Source organism: Mesocricetus auratus, unplaced genomic scaffold (assembly GCF_017639785.1).
Source record: "Mesocricetus auratus isolate SY011 unplaced genomic scaffold, BCM_Maur_2.0 Super-Scaffold_100008, whole genome shotgun sequence".
Classification (NCBI taxonomy): Eukaryota; Metazoa; Chordata; class Mammalia; order Rodentia; family Cricetidae; genus Mesocricetus; species Mesocricetus auratus.
Genome location: NW_024429192.1, coordinates 35823324 through 35844025, shown reverse-complemented (window position 1 = coordinate 35844025; position 20702 = coordinate 35823324). Strand labels below are relative to the sequence as shown.

At 41.7% G+C, this 20702-nt stretch overlaps 1 protein-coding gene across 3 annotated transcripts in view; it reads right to left on the bottom strand.

Moving 5' to 3' along the window:
* The window catches only part of Cmss1 (cms1 ribosomal small subunit homolog), a 296653-nt gene that overhangs the window by 3261 nt on the left and 272690 nt on the right, over positions 1-20702 (bottom strand). For all 3 annotated transcript variants that reach the window (XM_040750629.1, XM_040750631.1, XM_040750630.1), the window contains exons 2-8: positions 15743-15831; positions 12419-12490; positions 10709-10838; positions 6775-6834; positions 5375-5477; positions 1439-1499; positions 942-1029 (exon numbers count right to left, since the gene is read on the bottom strand). In XM_040750629.1, the coding sequence (XP_040606563.1) occupies positions 942-1029; positions 1439-1499; positions 5375-5477; positions 6775-6834; positions 10709-10838; positions 12419-12490; positions 15743-15831 (603 nt within the window). The remainder of the gene's footprint in view (positions 1-941; positions 1030-1438; positions 1500-5374; positions 5478-6774; positions 6835-10708; positions 10839-12418; positions 12491-15742; positions 15832-20702) is intronic.

Below are 20702 nucleotides of genomic sequence, written 5' to 3'. Positions count from 1 at the left end.
CCTGGAGAGGAATGCCAGGTGTTTTAGACGTTGCTTTCTGAGTTACAATATTGCTGAAGGTGTTACTTTGACATATACAAAATAATTCAGGAAGACACAGTCATATTACTATACTAAGTAACTTGAAAATGAAGAATGAAATCAATAAATCAGAGCCAGCCTCCTGGCTCAGGTAGGCCTGTGACTTCAGCTGCTCTGGGGGTGAAGGAAGACCCCAAGATCAAGGGCAGCCTAGGCAGCCCCGTGAGACCATCTCAGCGGACAAAGGAAAAAAAGTGCTGGAGTTGCGGTTCAGTGGTGGAGCGTTGGCCGATCACGTGTATGGTCCTAGATTCAATCTCCAGCACCTCCAAAACACCCAGCCCCCCAAACCTACAGGGGTCAAGAACATGTACTAGGATTACCAGCAGGTTGTTAGGCTTCTGGCTTGAGGGAGTTGGCAAACTATTAAAGCCGACCAGGGATTCTGGAATACTTACTGGGCAAAGCACTAAAAGGGAAATGCACTTGGGAGGAATATTCAGAGTGTCTCTGCATCATTTATAGAAATGGAGTTTTCATTTCAGTGTATTATCCCATTACAACTGAACCATGCCTCAATTTCCCGAGAAGGAAATATTCAGCATATCTGGCTCTACCAACTCCAAGGACTGCTTGGAGGTGAGGCCTGTGTGGGTCCATTCCGATGCTCAGAGCCACTGGCATCAGAACGTGCTTAGCGGTGGCACATGCACTTGAGTGGGCCACAGTCCTTGTCATCCCACCGCACTGCTCAAACTGGCTGGCTTCTGAGATCAAAGGCTGAGTTGAGTTCCCACTGGGGGATTTACAGAGGTCTGTTTTTCTTTTTGGAAAAAGCACTCCAATTGTGCTTCCCTAGACTGAATGGGGGAGGCAGAGTGCTGACTATTACCAGAGTTCTCACTGTCCTCATTTCATACCTTGTTTAACGAGTTCCTTGATTCTCCCCGGAGTTCCCACACCCAGGTGTATCACACGATTCTCCAGCAACTTCACCTGCTCCCGGACCTTCCCAAGATGGAAGAGAAGAAAGGAAAGCTTCAGAATCATTACCAAAGAAGAACTGTACATCACCTTAGAGCATTTTATCTCTACATAAAGAAAATCACAAGCAAATAGGGCCACTCTTGTTTAGGACCAACTTCTAGGACAAAGTAGAGATTTTTTTTTTTAGAAAACTGGTCAGTGCCTGAGGAATCGGGACAAACGTCAGCTTCTATTCAGGAATAAAGCAAGGCAATGGCTGCAGTGGGCCATAGTGGCCATGGAGAGGCACAGAACACAAAGGAACCAGACTACCTGTTAAGTTTGTCCTCATCTGTCATACCTAGGAAGATTAGAAGAGGCTGAGCGGGAGCGCTGAGGTCCTACGATGCCATTAGGGACCACTTACATCAGAACTACAGGTCTTGCTTACCTTTATGTGTTTTGCAAATAATTTCATAACTTTTGCATCTCCTTTGAATGCTGTCAGTGACCTAATGAAAAGGAATGTATTAATTAATCCATGCATTGAATGGATTATGACAGTTTACTCATTTAAGAGCTCACTATTTACATAGTTTATCATTCAAAAGACTGCTCTAAATGTGTACAGTTATGTTTATATCCACACACAAAAAGGTCATTATTAGGCAAGTCAATCTCTGCAGGGAAACTGGAGTGGGCTTTCAGGCACACTGGTGAAATCACTCAAGGGGCTGAGGCAGGAGGACTGTGGTGAGTTCGAGATCAGTCTAGGTGACATAGCAAGATACTATTTCAAAAAAGAATACAACAACAACAAAAAGATCAGAAATGGGGAAAGCCTGGTACTCAGGTACACATCTGGGTGTCCTTTAAAGTCAAACACAAGGACAGTCACTTTGGTTTCCATGTGATTCAAGCACATTCATCTGCAGTTCTCTAAACAGAATTTCTATGTTTTAGGTGCCTGGCAGAGAATTTTCCATACAGTTTGGCATAATATGTCTCAACTCCCTCCCCACGCAAAAACAAACCAAAAACCAATAAAACTGGTTACAAGAGGAATTCTCAGAGCACTGAAGTCTGTTTATGATCTGTGGCACTCAGGCACTGAAAGTCTGTTGGGGTATCCAGACAGAAAACCACACCTGCGAACACCAGGGAGGAGGGCAGAACACCCCACCCCCGCTTTTCTATTTTGTAGACTGTAAAAGTTCATACATGAAAATATTCCAGCCTACGGAGAGAAGGAGGGAGGGAAGGAGGAAGGAAGAAAAAAAGACACTGGACTGTAGCTCTTGGTCTATGAGAGCAGTGTGAATCATGCAGGAGTGAAGCGAGTGAAGGAGTGGCAGCTGTGTGGACTGAGGGGCATGAGAGACCACGTATCCCCAAAAAGGTAGTTATTAAGCCAATTACTAAATGTTAGATTACAAATCCAGTGTTGATTCTTTATTTTTGGAGAATTCAAGCATCTAGGTGCAATGTATTAAAAGTCTCTCTCTCTCTCTCTCTCTCTCTCTCTCTCTCTCTCTCTCTCTCTCTCTCTCTCTCTCTCTCTCTCTCTCCCTCCCTCCCTCTCTCTCTCCCTACCTACCTATCTATCCTTGGAATATTATATACCCTATACTGTCCTTGAACTTGTTATGCAGGCTATCCTCAAATTTTCAATCCTCTCATTGCTGGGATTACATGCATGCAGCAATATGCTCAGCTTCATTTAAACCTTTTAGGGTCAAAATGCTATTGGGTAGGCTTATCCTTGAGTTATTGACTTAGAACATCTAGTATGTAGGTGAGGTAGTCTGTTCAGTTCTAAATATTCAACCATTTGGATCTAGCTACCTCAATTCAGATGATCATTTCTGAGAGTCAAGGCTGCCTGGTACCTTAGAGGGCAGGTTTTATGAGAACTGTTCTGACAGTAGGCCCTCAGGGCCTACAAACAGTTGCTCTATGAATAGCAAGGCTATACCATCTGCTCACTATTTTATTTGATACATGACATCAATGATGACGGTGCCACTATGCCACCTTGGGGTCATCTTTTATTTTTAATTTAAACTCACAGAATGCCATGGATCTGTGAAGTGACATTTCGAAACACATTCTGTCCAAAGAAGTTGGGTCCATTTCTACAACATAGAAAGGCTTTAAGGAAGAGATTATGGACAGGAGTTCCAGCTGGCTTCACCTGATTTTCTGATGTTTATAGTTTTCTTTTTAATTATGTTTTTCAATTGGTGTATTTCTGTATATCACCTAAAATTCTGTTTTGAGTTAAAGTCAGTATAAAGAACAAGTAGGTTTTTAGTTAAGATTAAGGGTTACACTTAAGATGGGGGTATTCCTTTCCTTTGTGTCATTATGTTTTGAGAGTATTGTTGACCAGGAGGAAGATACTGATACACAAAATAGTGAAACATGTAATTTCTATTGCAAGTGAGTTCTCAATTAACCATAAGTATTCTCCCTTGCAGGGTTAACAAGGAAAACAACAGGACTTACGGCTATCAAGACAAGAGATGTCCTTACAGTAGGATTATTAAACACTGGTCCTTGTGCCTGCTCAGATGACACTTTGCAATTCATTTAACCTTGAAATGGATCAAAATATATCTGGGGACAGTTGATAAATGAAGTGTGACAACACAGTGCTTTTATGCCCCTTAGAAAGGAATTTATATACAGTAAAAGCTCAAATCAATGTGACAACTTGTTTTTAAGAGGTCACATGTAGTCTAACTTATTTGCCATTAGCATTTCAACTTTGAATGGGTTCTGTAGTCCTGTCTAAAACTCAGGAAAGTTGGTGTGAAATGTTCTGATTTCAGAGCCAACGAGTACAGATGGCTACCCAGGTAAACAGGAGTACATCAATTATGTTTGGAGCAGACATACTCAACATTTTGCTTTACTGGAGGGTGTGGTATATGATTTAACGTGTGTGCTGAGGTGGAGAAAGCAGAGTCTGAAGGGACAGTAAAGTTTAACAACTGCTTTTCTAAAATCATGATTAGATTAGTTCATCTAGAAAAACAGATGTTAAATCGCCACGGAGTCTGCACACTTGCACCTTAGGGTACTTGACAAAGCTCCTGTTTCAAGACACAGACTTCCTTTGTTTTGTCTCCTGTCAAAGCCTGGTTCCCAGACAAGGCTTTTCCCTGTAAATGCCACCTTACTCTCTTGATTCTCTGAATGTTTCACAGATCCAGTGGAAGGCTTTTTGTTTATTCTGCAAAAATGCAGCAAATGGAAATGCCCATAAAAGCACTTAATAAAGTGTCAACTTATCTTTAATATAGAATTTTTTCCCTTTAAGTTTTCGGTCTGTTGGAATTTATCTTGGTTGAAGGAGTGAGATATGAATCCAACTTTATTTTTCCAGATGGATACCCAGTTGTTCAACACAGTTGTTGAACCATCTATCTTCCTCTCTGATTTCTTCTTTGTCACCTTTTCTGTGTCCATTTTCACGTGCATTTGGGTCTGTTTCTTCCCTTTCAGTTTTGGCCCACGGATCCCTTCTGCCTGTCCTGCATGGCAGTCCCAGAGGCCTTGAACTGCTGACACTGTAACACATATTGCAATCTGAAAGGGCCTCTTCTCGGTAGCCTTTAAAACCCTTTGTTGGCCATTTTTACTTGTATGTTCTTGTAAAAGTTTAAAATTAGTTTATCTAGTTAAAAAAACAAATAAATTTTCTTGGGGTTTTGCTTGGAAGCCTGTGGAATTTGCAGATGATCCTAAGTAAAACAGGCATATTTACGACACTGAGTCTTCCTTCTCAAGAGTATGGTACCCACTTAAACTTAAGAGCTTTTCCATCCCATGGCATTTTCTCATATAGGTTTAGAAAGCTTATTCCCTGCTGTTCTGCCTTCCCTTGTTTCTAGCTTGAGTCAGAGCATCCCTTCCATTTGCTTGCTGTTCTTCAACTGTGTGGTCCTGTTGCTTTTACCCTTGCCCTGAACAACATCTTCTCCACACAGCAGTGTAAGTGTGCCTTTAAAATGACTCACAGCACCCCTCTGTCCCAGATCCTTCGACAGCATCTCACTGCTACACACTTGGAAATCTACCTGATTTCAGGTCAAGAAAGCTAAGTGGCCCTGTCCTTCACTTCTCTGAGTCTCTGCTCTAATGCCATCCCTTTTAAAAAAGAATCCCCATGTGTGTCCACCTCATTTCCATGCCTCAATTTTCTTTATACAATGAATCACTATTAAGGATACTGTCATGCATATTTACTTGCTCCTTGTCAGCCTCCCCATCAGTACATAAATCCCATAGGGCAGGGTTCCTGTTTAATTCATTGCACATAGAATATACAGCTTGCCATGCATTAAGAAAACACTCAGGAGACCCAGGCAGTGACACTGACCTGATGAGCTCCAGGGCTCGGACAGCAGAGCTGCACATGATTAGCATCAGAACCGACTTCTTCTCGCTGTGTGTTTTTCTAAGTTTTACCCACTTAGGACATACTGAAAGACAGATCACAAAAACTGTTCTCAAGATACAAAGCAGTGCTGCTAACATTGGATATTCTCCAATTATTTATTTGTAAAGTGCTTAAGAAAATAAAAAAGCATTGATTGTTATTACATTTTCTGCTATTTTAGATAACAGATTAAAATTTATGTTTAATGCTTGAAGACTAATAGGATAATTCTGATTCAATCATGTTAAATTTTAGCTCAGCTTAGCTTTTTGTTTGTTTAAAAACAGGATCTCAATGCATAGCACTAGCTGGCCTGGAACTCATAGACATCTACCTGCCTGGTGTTAGAGACATGGGCCACCACACACGTTAAATTTTAAAGAGATATCCAGCATGACCTAAAATGGAACTGACAATAAGTGATACTTCAAATTCATTATTTACTGTTATGTTTAACAAATAGGCTTAGAACTTTAAACTTTTTAAGTTTCTAAGACAGGATATTATTCCTATAATAACCCAGGTTTGTATTTGTGAAATTAAGCCCTGAGAAATGCTCAGTGAGCACACATTGGGTATCATCTTAACACTAAAAGGCTGGAAGAAGGATGCCCAATCTATGTAAGTCACCTGATTGCTGGAAACAAGTAGGTGATATTTTGATATGAATGATCTAGCCTTTTTCTGGTTATACACAATACCAACTACAATATCAAATCAGAGTGGCTGTAATAGTGAGGTCTGAGTTCTGAACATGAAAACAAAATCTGAAATTCTCCCAGCTGATAAGAATCACATGGCCCAGTGTCTTGATCTCTTAGGTAAGAAGGTCAAGTTCCAGGGGACTGGATGTTCTGGACGAGGACATCATTTTTCAGATTCCTAGACTAATACATCTAATGTATTGTAACACCCAAATAGGACCAAACCCAAAGCAAAACATTAAATTAGGATATCTAATAATGGGCATAGTAGTGTGGCCTATAATCTCAGCACATGAGAAGCTGAGACAGGGGAATAATGAGTTTGAGGCTACCCTGGGCTACACAGTATGACTGAGAAAAAAAAAGATATAACACTAAATCCCTCTCCACTTAAGCTAGAAACTATTAGTTTCAAATGTAGTGATACATATATAATTTAGAGAGACTAAGCTTATTTATTTGAGTTTTTGAGTGTCCCTCTGTAGCCCAGGTTAGTCTGCCAAGTGTTGATTTCCCTGCTTCAGTCTCCTGAGTGTGTTGGGATTATGGATGCACCAATACACCCCAACGTCAAACCTGTTCTTTTGTGGAATAATGACCTAGAGAATCATTGTTAGAATATCAGACTTTACTTACTTTCTTTTAGGTATGAAGAGAGACTGTGAGTCAAATCATTGGCCTTGAGGAAACAGGAGTCTAGAAATAAAGGAAACATGCTTTACTAAGAACTTTGCAACCACACAATCAAAACAGATTAAATGTGAATGATGAATTCTTGAATGAGTCATAAAATGTGAGTGATTTGGAGGTTAAAATATTTAAAATAACAGTTGTAGCAATAATAGACTTTTTACTTTTTCATTTAAAATATTTTATTTCTAGTTTTACATTTTTTCCTTCCAGCTTCCCCCTGTTTCCTCCCTTCCACCCCTCCCATGTGTTCCACTCTCAAATTGATAGCATCTTTTCTTATTTTTATAGTTACACACACATACATGCAAAATACAGATATAACTCACTGAGCACATTTTTGTTGCTTGCATATATATGGGGATGACCACTCTATATTGGAACCTGGGCTCATGCATGGGATAGGAACCTTTAACTCTCTAGAGCAATGAGCTAAAAGCTCTGCATATCATTTACAGGTAGGGGGAACATCGGTACATTTGAAATCTATGAATGAGGCAACAAGCAAAGGCAAGGTGAAAGGGCTGGGAACCCTATGAGAGAACCTCACATTCATTATTTACATCAAGAGCAAATTAATGCAGCAACGAGGGAGCAGTCAGTGGATGGGAAATATTAGAAAGATGTACGACAGTAAGAGTTACGGAGAGTGTGGGGTGATAAAATTTACCAGCTGAAGGTAGAATTTCCAACTGATAAACTTATTTTGAAAAGTAGTAATGTTAAGATTATATACTCTGTGAGTTTCCGATTTGTTTTTTGGCTAAACAATGCCAAGAAATTTTTGTGTGTGCTGTAAATGGATACACAAAGATTAATTTTGGTAAAGTTTATGGTCTTGAGATGTGGGAAACCATACAGGTTTCCACATCTGAGGAAAGGGGCAAGTGCTTTGTGCCAGATGAAAGAACTGGAGCACCAAGCAGCATCTCAAAGACAACTTTGATTTACACAAAGCCACATCTGGCACAGCTGAAAAATGTGTGAAGTGAAGAAACAGAACGAGAGACTCTGCAAATGTAGTTTAGATAAAAATAAACATACACACCCGAGTGGCATCTAGGAATGCATACATAGAAATGTGTAACAACTATTTAGAGTAAATACTTATGAGGAAAGGAAACACAGCATAGATTTGGAAAGAACGGGAATAATGTATCAAAATATAACGATTCAGCCTAGCCATGAAATACAACATAACACATCAAAATAAAAGTGTAACAATATTAACTCTGAGTATAATCATTCACTTTGAGCCTGAGATATATAGAAAAGTAACATTATGTTTATCAATTCAATTCCCTCTATAAGAAAAAGTTTCTGTGTAAACATTAGGGTGTTAGGGGAGTGAGCTACTCCCGAATTAAATTTGAGTTAATTTAATAATACATACAATAGATAACTAATATTACATAATACTTTCAAAGTTGTTGCCTCAATAGAGGCCTTTGATGGCCTTTACAATTACAATTCTCCCAGAGGAGACAGTGTTAGATACATCTGGAGAACTTTATACAAAAGTGATAACAGGAATGGACTCTACTTGGTTAAGTCCCTGAGGGTGGCTTGTCTTTCCTTTGAGGAGACTCCTGGGTGAGTTGGTTGCAGCTAGACTACAGGCACTTAGGGTCACTGACCTAAACCAAACTAGCTCTCAGGAGACAGCAGAGGTTAATTGGCTCCTGGTGTCTTTGCTCTGGAACTCCCTAATTAAGTTCCCATGTGTAAGATGTTGGCAGTGTATAGCACAATTAATGGTAATTACGAGGCTATGTTTCTGCCCTTCAGACACAAACAACCTCAGATTAAAATCCAGTCAGACACTTGAAAAGCTGATTAGGAACAATAATTTATTATTTACACCCCTTCTTTAACCAATTCAAAATGACAAATGGCATCTTTTCTCTCTTCAGCTAGCATAGTTACTACTTTTGGAGGCTGCTCTTGGTCTTGGTGTGGTGACTAGGGTCTTTTCTCTGAAATCTTCTAATGATGTGTGGTAGTTTGAAAGAAATGGCCCCTAAAGGGAGTGGCATTATTAGAAGGTGTGGTCTTGTTGGAGGAAGTATGGCACTGTGGGGGCAGGCTCTGAGGTCTTTTTCTCAAGCTTCCTTCAGTGTGGCAGTCAGTCGACTTCCTGTTGTCTTCCTGTCTTCCTGAGTTGTCACTCTCAGCTCCAGCACCACATCTGCCTGCAAGCCACTATGCTCCCTGTCATGATGGTAATGGCCTGGACCTCTGAAACTGTAAGCTGTCATCTCAATCGAATGTTTTCCTGTATAAGAGTTGCTGTGGTCATGGTGTCTCCTCAAAGCAATAGACACCCAAGCTAAGACATGAAGCCTTAATTGACTATGTATCAGAGAAGTCATCTGGTAGTTGATAATAAAGCCTGTTCTTTCTGGCAGTTTCCAACATAACCCCCTACACACACACACACACACACACACACACACACACACACAGAAACTCCACAAGTCCAGGAACTTACCTTCCTGTGTTATGGAGCTTTAATAAAACAATAACATAACACAAACTTATTACAGAACTTGGATGTATCCCAAGGCTTTCTTATAACCTTTAGCTCTCATTAATTCTGCAGAAAGTCAAGGTTTATGACGTTCTCTGAGGTCACAGAATAGCGGTACATCCTTCACAAATCCTTCCAGGGCTCAAGTTATATGCTAAGGAATAACTAGAAGGGGAAACTGAGTCACAGTGAAAACTATACATCAGCCTCAGCTTGAGCAGAGGATTTGTGACACCACTCTGCTCTTGCCATAGAGTGGCTAGGACTCAGCTCTCACACTCAAGGAGCAGCCCTCTGGGCTGGTAAACAAACTTCAGATTCCAGATCCTGTTCAAATCTAAGTGCATGCCTCCAGTTCCCTCAAGGGCAACTGTCTTGGAAAAGAGCAGACAGGGGCACTCCTGTTGCTAATCCCAAAGAGCACTTGAAAAAATAGCTCAGAGGAATTATAACTATGCAGGGAACAGGCTGTTCTTCAGCTTCTCAAGCTTCTAGAAAGCATAGAGCTGTAATGGGAAGTGAGCTACTTTCTTCCCAAAGTAGCACTAGCTGCTTTCAGTAGTCTAGAAATAGCTTATCAGGAGCAGTGGTGCCAAGGCTCCTCTTGGTTTGCTTTCAGGATAACATCTGTTTTCTCCTAGCCTTGCCCGGGAGCCTTACAGATGCACCATAATCTAAAAGCTCAGAGGAGTGACTGCATTTTTGCAGTATCTCCTAAATTCTAAATAAAGTATTGAGCCTCAAATTATAGTGGCTTCTGTGAAATGCAGAATTCTATTACCACATTTGGCTAGTTGGTTTGGAAGTATCTTGGGTACAACCCGAATACTACTCTAAAACTGAAACCATGACCACAACAACTAAAATGCTTATTAAAAAATCTGTCAATTTTTTGGAGATAGGTGTTTATTGTATAGCTGGACTCACACTTGCCGTGATCCTTTAGCCTGAGGCTCCTGAGTTCTGGGACTCAGGACCTAGCTGAACAGGCTTTGTAAGTCAAAAGTTCTTATTTACAAAGGAAGGGTAAACAAAGTTTCACACCAAGACTTTTAAGTGTGTGATGTGTCCTTATGTGAGTTTAATAACTATCTTCAGCAGAGACATTTACTCCTTGAAGAGTCTGCTAAATTTTTGTACTGAACAATTAATCTTTCCAGGAGAAAATAAAATACATATACAAGTCTTAGCATTCAATTCAGCAAATACTTTTTTTTAGTATCCAAAAAAAGTATTAGATGGAAGGAAGAAGATTAAAAGCAACGAAAATGTAAAGATACCTATAAAACAGAACAGAAGAAATGACACGGTCTGTCCCCTGTCCTTAGGACAACTGAAGCCCAGCTATACCTGGTAGGTTCAGCTCTTCCAACTCAATCACAGAACGACTGCCACTGTAATGGTTCTTGATAAGCTGCTGAAGATCCCCGGGAGTCCCTGGTTTGGGCTCTGATTTTGCAAGAATCTCAGAAATTTTCTTCTAAAACAAGAGAAAAAAAAATAGAACACTGGATTTTAGAACGGCATGTGGCGTAGGTTCATTTCTCTGGCGTTTAAATGGCATGTAGCTTTCGGTGAATGCTGAGTGGGAAACCTTCTTGCATACTTCTTAGACATAACAAGTGTTTGAAAAATGAAGAAATGATCTCAAAGGGCTCTTTGTAATGTCTGGTCTGTATCTTTTAGAAGTGAAAATTTTGCATTCAGCTCATTGGTAGGGTATTCTTCTGTTAAAAGTCTAGAAGTCTTGTTGCTATGGAAACTTCTCTTTTACTCCTAAATGATCTGTCCTCTTGAAAGAGAGGCATTTGAGCACTTCTTGTACAAGCTGACCATCTGGTGGTGAGCCTCAGATTGAATTTGTGCAGACCACGCCAAGCACAGGCACTCACTGGAAAGTGGACTTGATGCTGATTGCCCTGGCTGAGGAGGCAATCCCAAGGCCCCATGCAAACACAACAGAACAGATGTCACCGGAGACACTTTCTCTCATCTCTTTTGATGTGGACTTATTTGTGTAGAACTTCTGTCAAATGTATGCAAAACATGGAAGCACAATTGTCCATTTTTGTCATAAACATCCCTTATTTTCTTGTAATGATTCTCCAAAGACCCAGAAAGAGCAATTCCTCTCAACTCCCTGACTCCCAACTCAAGGCAGTTATCAAAGGTATCAAACTAACATCGTCACCATGGGCATATGTGAGCATGACCTCAGCAGAGCTAAACTAGTGAGAGCTCTGACCTTGAACTTCTGGGACCAATGCTCCTCAAGGCCCTGTGTGCGACGGAATTATCAAAGTGCACTTGAGGCATTTCTTTAAGGACTTGCCAAACTTCTGCCAATTTGGCACATCCCACCTTTCTACTTGGCCATCCGTGAGGAAAGGAAACACGTACACACACTCCTGCTTCCTGTTCAATAGCTAGCTCATCTCAATCACTCCCCCTGACTTCAGCAGCAGACCCTGCTGGCTGGGAGAGAACGGCACTGCTGTTCTCACGACTGTGGCAGAAGGGGAAAGCTAGGGCTGCTCTGAGAAAGTCTGCATAGGAGTAACAGTGCCGGCTCTCTGCAGAGAGACATTACCGAAGAGGAAGGGGAACATTTGCCTTAAATTATGGCCCAAATTAGAGGCAGAAAAACTCGACAGTGCCTTCCTCTACTTGTTTTCTTTTGGTTATTACTTTAGTGTATAAGGCTTGAAGCTGGAGTAGATAGAAAAAGGGCAGTGGATTTTCTTGCATAAAGGCAGAGGAGTTAAGTGCAAGACAAGCTTCGGGCTCCTAGATTAGAATCTGTGTCTGATGCTACAGTGAGAACCTAGTGGGCAAGAAAGCTGTTGGTGTTTCACAAGAGTGAAATGGGTGTCAGAAAAGTTTAGTTTCAGCTCCCCAAGGAAAACTTATCCCGAGAAACCTTAGGAAAGCTAACAGATCTCACTGACAGTTTCTGAGTCTCTTTGTTGGGGACCAGAATAACCTTACATATATATAATACATAAGAATGTCATGGAAGCCTCATGTGTCCATGCCACCGAGACAAACTGCTGCTGGTACCTTTTTCCACTTCTTGGTCTTCTGGGTTTCCTCCTTTGTTTCCTTCGGTTGTGTCAAGAAACACTCTAAAGGCTGTAAGGAAATATAAATGAGAAAACGTTCATCTTTGTGGGATAAAGTGTCAATGACTGTTATGAATCCCAAAGCACTTTCTGCCGGGCACAAACTCCTCAGAGTACCTTGGTAACATTCCACAGAGATGCTGGGAAACCCACCGGAGCTGTTAGATGGAATTTGAGAAAGTCAGAAAGAACAGATGACGTAAGACTGGAAACCTCTTTGAACAGAGATCAAAATGTGTGAGTGAGTGAGTGTATATGTGTGCTTGATATAAGCAGATGATTAGTGATGGGAGCCAGGGGCTGGTCTGTAAACTGCAGGCAGGAATGCATGGGCTTGACGTGTGGCAAGGCAGTCAGTGATGAGAGTGGCTGGTTTTCCAGGAGCTGCCTGTGCAGGAGCCTGGCGTTGTTTGTAGTACCCGCTCCTTCCCCCTTTTCAACAGGCAAAGAAGATTCAAAGTAGGGTGTGTTTACTTACGTTTTTACAAAACCAGCTGTGCCAAACAGCTGTACTCATGTAGTCATTAAAAAATGACCACAGAATAAATGCTCCTGTTAACTGTCTGAAAACAGGCCCTGCACTGTAGCACCAAGAGTGATTGCTTTGCCAGTGGCCTCAAACCCCAAGGACCCTATATAGCTTCATGCTGTTTTTAAGCCGAGTTTTGTTCTAGAAGGTAGAAAATGCAGGAAATTTGGACTAAAACCTTGATTTATAAAATGGAATGTGCAGGTTCCACATCTATTCATCATAAGCAGCAAAATAAAATGTTTCCTGTGCTGGACCTTTCTGCAACAGCTCAAACAGGTTGCCAAGTAAGACGTGGAATGGAAGAAGAAAGTTGCATCCATTCCATGGACAGGAGAGCTGTTCAGCCAGCCAGTCACCAGCAGCGACCATGCCTCTATGGCTCTATTTAAAATTATCATAGATGGGTCTTTTTAGAAAAGGAGCAGAGTAAAGCCAGGCATGGTGACACACACCTTTAATCCCAGCAGGAGAAGCAGAGGTAGGTGGATTTCTGTGAGTTTGAGACCAGTTTGGGTCTTGTTGTTGCTTGAGACCACATCCTGTCTCAAACAACAACAAGAAAACCTGCAGATTAGGAATGCCATGGCCTCAAATCAGACAGGGATGCAATGGTCTGTAACTTTAAGACATCATCAGTGTTTAGACATTGGTCCAGGCAGTAGAGTAGATTAAAATACCATGGGGATCTTTGATCTTTAGCTTCTTTACAGTTTAAACAAAAAACCTGTGAAGACCAATTGCCTTACAGCCTGAGAAAATAAAGATACTGTCTTTCTTACTCAGAAAGTTAAGCTGGCTTGTGGACTTAGATTCACGTCCATTTAATGTTGGTACATGCCAACAAGAAATTGGGTCAAGGCCACTAATATGTCACAGGAGATGCCAGATGGCCATAAGCATCCAATTACAGAACAAGGAAGCACTGAGTACTTCCTTCTGAGGCAAGGGTCTGGGTGTCATTAGTAGAGTTCCTAAAGCAGATATTGGACCCAGGCCTAAAATCCCAACACTTGGGAGGCTGAGGCAGGAAGACTGCCATGAGGTTAGTGACTGAAAAATGAAATAAAAAGAGGGGGACATGACTACTCCTAAAGCACAGAGATTTTTACCTGTAGAGATAAGGGAGAAAGCAGGCAAAGGCAAGAGTCCAGGCTGGTCATGGCCAGCAGACTAAATTGGACCACGAGAGGAGAGAGGGGAGGGAGAGCAAGAGAGGCAGCATGGGACAAGACACCAAGAGGCCAGTGTAGCTAAGGGATGCAGCTGGAGGAAGGGAGGTGAAGCCCAGCCCCTGGGAGGAGAGGTTTAGGGTAGGGGGCAGAGTGAGGAGTGCTGGGAGAAGCCACAGGCACTGAGGGAGATTTGTCTGGGTTTGAAGCCTCATATAAGTTCCAGATCACCCATGGAGGGAGAGAGGGAGTGATGGAGGGAGTGATGGAGGGAGTGAGTGAGTGATGGAGGGAGGGAGAGAGGGGGGAGGAGAGAGAGGGGGCAGATAGGAAGGGAGACAGAGAGACACACAAAGACACTTTATCTCGAAACAACAAAAAGATGACCAAACCACCACCATCACCAAAAAATAATGAATAAATAAATAAGTAAAATCCTGGCATTAGTTTTGTTAGCTATTATGAAGGTTGTGGGGAAGCAGACATAGACACCTACTGTGTTTTCTTATTTAGTATATAGAGCTATTCTCTACAAGAAGGTTTAATGTGCTGATTGTAGATTATTAGGTTTAAAAGATGATTAATTCAAACATGACATGAGTTAAAAATCAAAATGAAATTTTAAAATTCTAGTTTGTGTTATCATTTCCCAATAGTTACACTAATCAAAGAAAAACAATCTCACTTCATGTGCTAAATCTTCAAATGAAGTTTTTTAGAGGATTGTTCTTCAATACAAACAGAGCTAAGGCTAACTAGACATTTAAATAAACTCCCTGACATGAGGGCCAACAAACAACAAAAAGACATTACTGCAAAAGATGTGGTATCAGAAAGTAAGGAAAGGATGTGCAAAAGAAAAATAATGTAAGAATGCCCTTGTAGGACTAAAGGGAACCTTTTAGAACATTTACTACTATGGAAAGCTCATCAGAAATATGGTACAATGAATAAAAGAACTACACCCTGTGGAGCATCACTGTGGAATTTACGATAATAGTGGATCAAGAAAAGACGCTAAGAATTTACAAAAAGAAAATTAACTGGAAAACACAAAGGAACAGATCTGAGTATGTGGTTTCAGGAAAGTTCCCTGTATTGGCCTATCACTGGCAACTCCCCGAGTGATACCTAGCATTGTCCCCACTGATGCTAGCCAGGAAAGCTGACCCAGCTATGAAGAGAGGCATGGAGAGTCCATGTGACGGGAAAGCAGCTGGAGCCATGGAGCGGAGTAGAAGTCACATCCCCTTTAGGGTCCTCAACAGCTCTGGGAGGGAGGGGTGGGGGGTCAAGTGATTGCAAGCGATTACACATGGGAGCTGTGGCGAGTTGGGATCAGGATGAGACAGGTGAACGTCTACCGCGGTACAGATCCTCACAGGGCCTCCTTCGACTTAAGTCAGACATGTGAGAGGCCACACAGCTCATCCCATTCTGTCCTGAGGTGCATGACTATTCACAGCCATCAGCCAGCAATAGCCACAAGCCACAGGTGACCACCACTGGGCTATAGATGGACTTCAGAGCCAATAGCTGCGAGGCTCACAGTGACTGTCACCTGTTTGGTTTCCTTCGATGGCTCAGGAACTGGAGCTGTGTCCTGCTGCATCATTTCTGTGTCTCCTCCTTCCTCACCACCGGATGGTACTGAAAGGAGACACGAATTTCAACAGTTAAAGAGCGCCTTTCCCATACAGTGCAACCTTGGCAATACTGGCTTAGATTTTAATCTCTCGACTTCATAATCCTTTTTCGAGAAGGCGACTTTAATGGAGATTTTCTAAGTTGGAGACTGTTTAAGCATTAAGATACCAGTCTTGTTTATAATTTGAAAAACTAAAGATCACCTAACAGCAGGGAACATTTTTTAATGTGTTGCAGTTTGGGTCTGAAATGTCCCTACGGTGTGATTAAGAAATGGTCCAACAAGGGGTGGGGGTTAGGGTATTCGTGCATTCAATCCCAGCATTCAGGAGGCAGAGGAAGAAGGGTATTTATGAGGTTTTATTTTTGTTGTCGGCATGTCTGGTATCCAACAAGGACAGAAAAGGGCAGATATCCTGTAACTGGAGTGATGAATGGTATGAGCTGCCAAGTGGGTGCTGGGAACTAAACATTTGCAAGAGTAGTAAATGGCAGCTGAGCCATTTCTCCAGCACCGTTACCTTATGAAAATGTCAAATTTCTTTTTTTAGGATTTCTCTGTTTAACAACCCTGGCTATTCTGGAACCTGCTTTGTAGACTAGGCTGGCCTTGAACTCACAGAGATCGACCTGCCTCTGTCTTCCAAGTGCTGGGATTAAAGGTGTGCGCCACCATGCCTGGCTCTAAAAACGTTAAATATCTTATACAAATACTTTCATATATGACTGGCTTTAACAGTAACTTTAAGCAAAAAGAATGACCTACATATAAAGAGAGGGAGGAAGAGTTTTGTATTTCTCCATTCCCTAGAATTTGCTAGCTGCAAAATATAATCTATATTTGGCTAATGTAGTTGAAAATACTATAGGTACTATAGTTAAGAGATTCTATGCCCATGAGAAATATTTAAAATATCTTGTTAATCAAATACTCTGAATCTCAGTTACGTCTTGTTCCAGAAATTATTTCATCTTTTGAAACCTTTAACATAAAATGAGATCATCTCGTCACTGTGGCTTGAACACATTAGCTGTTTCCTTAGCCTGACAGTTTCTGGTTCCAAAAGAGGAAACTGCTTCTCTGAAGTGAGGATGGAGCTCTGTGATTTCCATTAAGAGAACAGTGAAAGAGAAGCAGAGCGGTCCAAGCCAGCCAGTCCTTCAGGGCTGCCGGGATGTGAGGTGACGCCAGGCCTGTCCCACTCAGTCCCAGTGGGTCATTCAGCCTGTGAAGCAGAGGCACCAAGACAGGGTTGCATTTCTTCAGCTCCCTGAGGACTATGTCAAAACCACACAGCCAGCTGGGATTGGTTGAATTTTTCTAAAAGAGGAGGCAAGGACAATGTCCTTTTCCGACCCATAGCAACAGTATCAATTACAAACAGAAGGTTGCTCAGTGTTCCCTCAGCCTCAGCTTTTGCCTTAATCTCTATTTAAGTATCTAAAGTCCAATTTCCCAGCATCAAGGCCTTGGATGCTGACAATGGGATCATACAGTCAACTGTTCTTTAAGAGTTTGTGAAAGAATGCTATTTAGCTCACAACCCATTCTTACTATGATGGCTATTCTTGGCTGTCAATTTGACTACACCTGGAATTAACTAAATTCCAAGCAGAGGGATTTTTCTTAATTAAATTATTTGAAGTGGAAGATCCATTTTGAATCCACATCTTTTGAGGAGGGAAAATCCACCTTTAATCTGGGCCATACCTTCTGGTGGCAGCCTATTTAAAGGACATGGAAGAAGTAAGCTTTTGTGTCGCGTCTGCTGCGCGGCCTGTGTCCGAGAACGTGCGGAGGGTGTCGGGGATTGACAACACAGAGACTTGTTCAACGATGTAAAGAAAACTTTAAACAGGCTCCAAAAAGGTTCAAGAAAACTTCCTAAGAAAGGCTCCCACCAGAGAAGCTTCTGCTCTCTCCTCTCCCCTGCTAGTTCTGCCCTGACACCAACGACTGATCTGGGCGTGGCAGAAGAGGCGGTTAGTCTTTGGACAAGGTCGAGGTCAGGGTGGTTTCTGTGGGCAGGCCTTTTCCAGGAACTTATTGCCCCCGGGCATTGTATTGTTTTTAGTAAACAAGTTTTTAGTAAACATTGTCTTACAGCTGCCTACTCCCAGGCAGAAGGGGAAGTGGGTCTCTGCTCAAGGTCTGGTGTTCCCACACTTTTGCTCTTTGCCTGCTTGTTCTCGTTGGCAACTTCACTTTTTCACTGGCATTAGAACCTTTGGTATTCTGGCATATACTGAGACACCCAGGCTCATGGGCCAAACTGGATTCTTGGACTTTCTGTTGGTAGACAGTCATTGTTGAACTAGTTGGACCACATCCAGTAACTACTCTGATAAATGCCATATATATTTATTGTATATAAATATATATTTATATTATATATTATATATAAATATAAAACAACTTAGTTTCTGTATTGTCTTGCACAGGAATCTGCAAACTTCAGGTAAGTGACCATCCAGAGTAGGTGATTGGCTGCAGAGCAGCTGTGCAAGTTAACACTTATGGCCACTATTGGTGTTGCTCAAATCTGCTATTGTGCATAAGGGGTTTTAGGCAAAGCAGAGTGAATACAAGTAGTTGGGTCCTAATAAACTTTACAGTAACATTTTTACTGGATTTGGCCATGGACCTTAGTTTGCCAAACACTGACTTACTACATGTAAGTTAAAATAAAAAGACATTTCAACATTTTTTTTGGTAAAGCATAGTTTCTAATTGTTTGATAGGGGTACCTATGTATGATTACAGATAAACCTGTTTTGATTTTTGTTTGTTTATTTGAGTCAGGGTCTTGCTATACATCCCAGGCTGGCCTTAAACTCTTAATCTCCCTGCCTTAGGATCTTTCTTACTCTATTTTATTTATTTATTCATTTATTGTGCTTGAATTTTGGCATGCATGTAAGAATGTGCACGATGTGCATGCCTGGCACCCTGAAGGTCACAGGAGGGCATCAGGTCCCCTGGAACTGGAGTTATAGATGAGTTTGAGCTGCCATGTGAGTGCTGGGAACAGAACTCAGGTCCTCTGCAAGAGCAACAATTGCTCATAACTACTGAAAGTCCCCTGCCTTAGTCTCCTGAGTGGTGACAAACTTGTGTTTGTGTTCATGAACACTTATCACTTAATCACTTACATACATATGAAAAGCTCCTCATTTCATTTTGAACTTGTCAATTTTTAGTATTGATTCTGAAATTTTTTAAAAATTGCATACACCCTAGGTATAGTGGCACATGACAGTTCAGAAACTTTTAATGGCTTCCTGTTCAACTGCTCCCTTATAATTATGCTCTGGGGAGCGGTATCCGTTCTTCTGTATTTCTAAGTGTTTGGCTGTTCTCTGGGAAAGCAACATCACATGAACTGAAAGGCAATGCTGCATATACAGCCTTAAACGCTCTAAAGAGTTTCCCTACAATTACTCATCCCTTGGAGCCAGATTGTTTTACTTGGCCAGGAGAACCAGGGCTCACAACTCTCTTCAAGGACCATGTTCCCAGCTCATTAAGAGACTCCCACCAGCATCACTAAGCAAGCACACGTTCCCACAGTTGGTCCATGCAGGACCCAGTGAGGGGAGAGGGGGACAAGGCAGTGTGGAGTTATGCTACGGAAGAAGAGGCATGTACGTTCACTGAGACATTGTGCTTCACCTGCCTCTGTACATCCATAGGACAGTTAATACAGACAGTGTAACTAAACAGTAGGCTTTGCGTCACTTAGGCCACCTCAACAAAGCATCTTTTCATCTGTAAGTGCATCTCACTCAGATTATTCAGGAAACACAGTGTCTTTTAACTTTAGTATCTCCTATTTCCTACCAGCATCTTATCTCGTTCCTTAAGCTGGAAAAGACTTCCTGAAAGCAGAATTAAGACTTTCCTGGGGCTGCCATATAGCAAGCAGCTCCAACTTTCAATGAAGAAGGAGAAAGACATGGGGGAAATGGAGACCCAGGGGAGGAGGCTCCACAAACTCAAGCCCCAGTCTAATATGCCAGCATATGGTATCCGGCCACTGGGACAGGGCTGTTCAAGACAGCAGGCTGGTGTCCAGTCTTGGCAAATCTGGCCATGCTGCTCTAGGATGCTGGAGCTTCCAAAGTCTTCTGAAGGCTTACACTGATTTATCAGGCTTTATGTTGGAATACCTTATGTCATCTATGCCCCACCCCCATGGCTCTTACATTTTCTCTTTTGTCTTGATATTCTCTAATATACAGCAAGGAACTGGGCTAGATCTAACCTTCTCTATGTCTTAAGCTCCTTTTTCTTCCAAAGATCTGACAGAAGAAATATTTAGGACAAAGGCCTGAAATGGTACTCTGTTACAAAACATTCTTTGGTCTTTTGAACTTGGGGCAATTCCTAATGGGGAGTGGGGGCAAGTCTTTCCCCTGACTTATTTTGTCATTTCTAATGGCAACAGCCAGTTTCATCCACATTCCAACAATGGCTCTACTTCAGTCTGGGATGTCCCTAGCAACAGATTTAGAGCTGTGCTTACAAAATATGTTGCACTTCCCACAGAAAACTTTAAAGCCAAAAGTTTGCAGCAGGATGGCAACACATAAGACGAAATTGTTTTCTGGGCCCCAGCATTCTGAGAGAGGTAGAACATTCACAACAAGAACTCGGGAGAGAACTTGGCTGAAGAAAGTCTGAGCTGCTTAAATGGTAATGTTTCTCTTGCCACTTTTAAGTCAGCTGAGTTAAATCTTGGTTGTTATCTAAAAAGGCTGACTTTTCTATTTTAGTAATGCTGTATGTATTTCTTTAAAAAAATAATCAAAGATGGACTCTGGCATAGTAGCACAAGCCTTTGATCCTAGTACTTGGGAGGCAGAGGCAGATA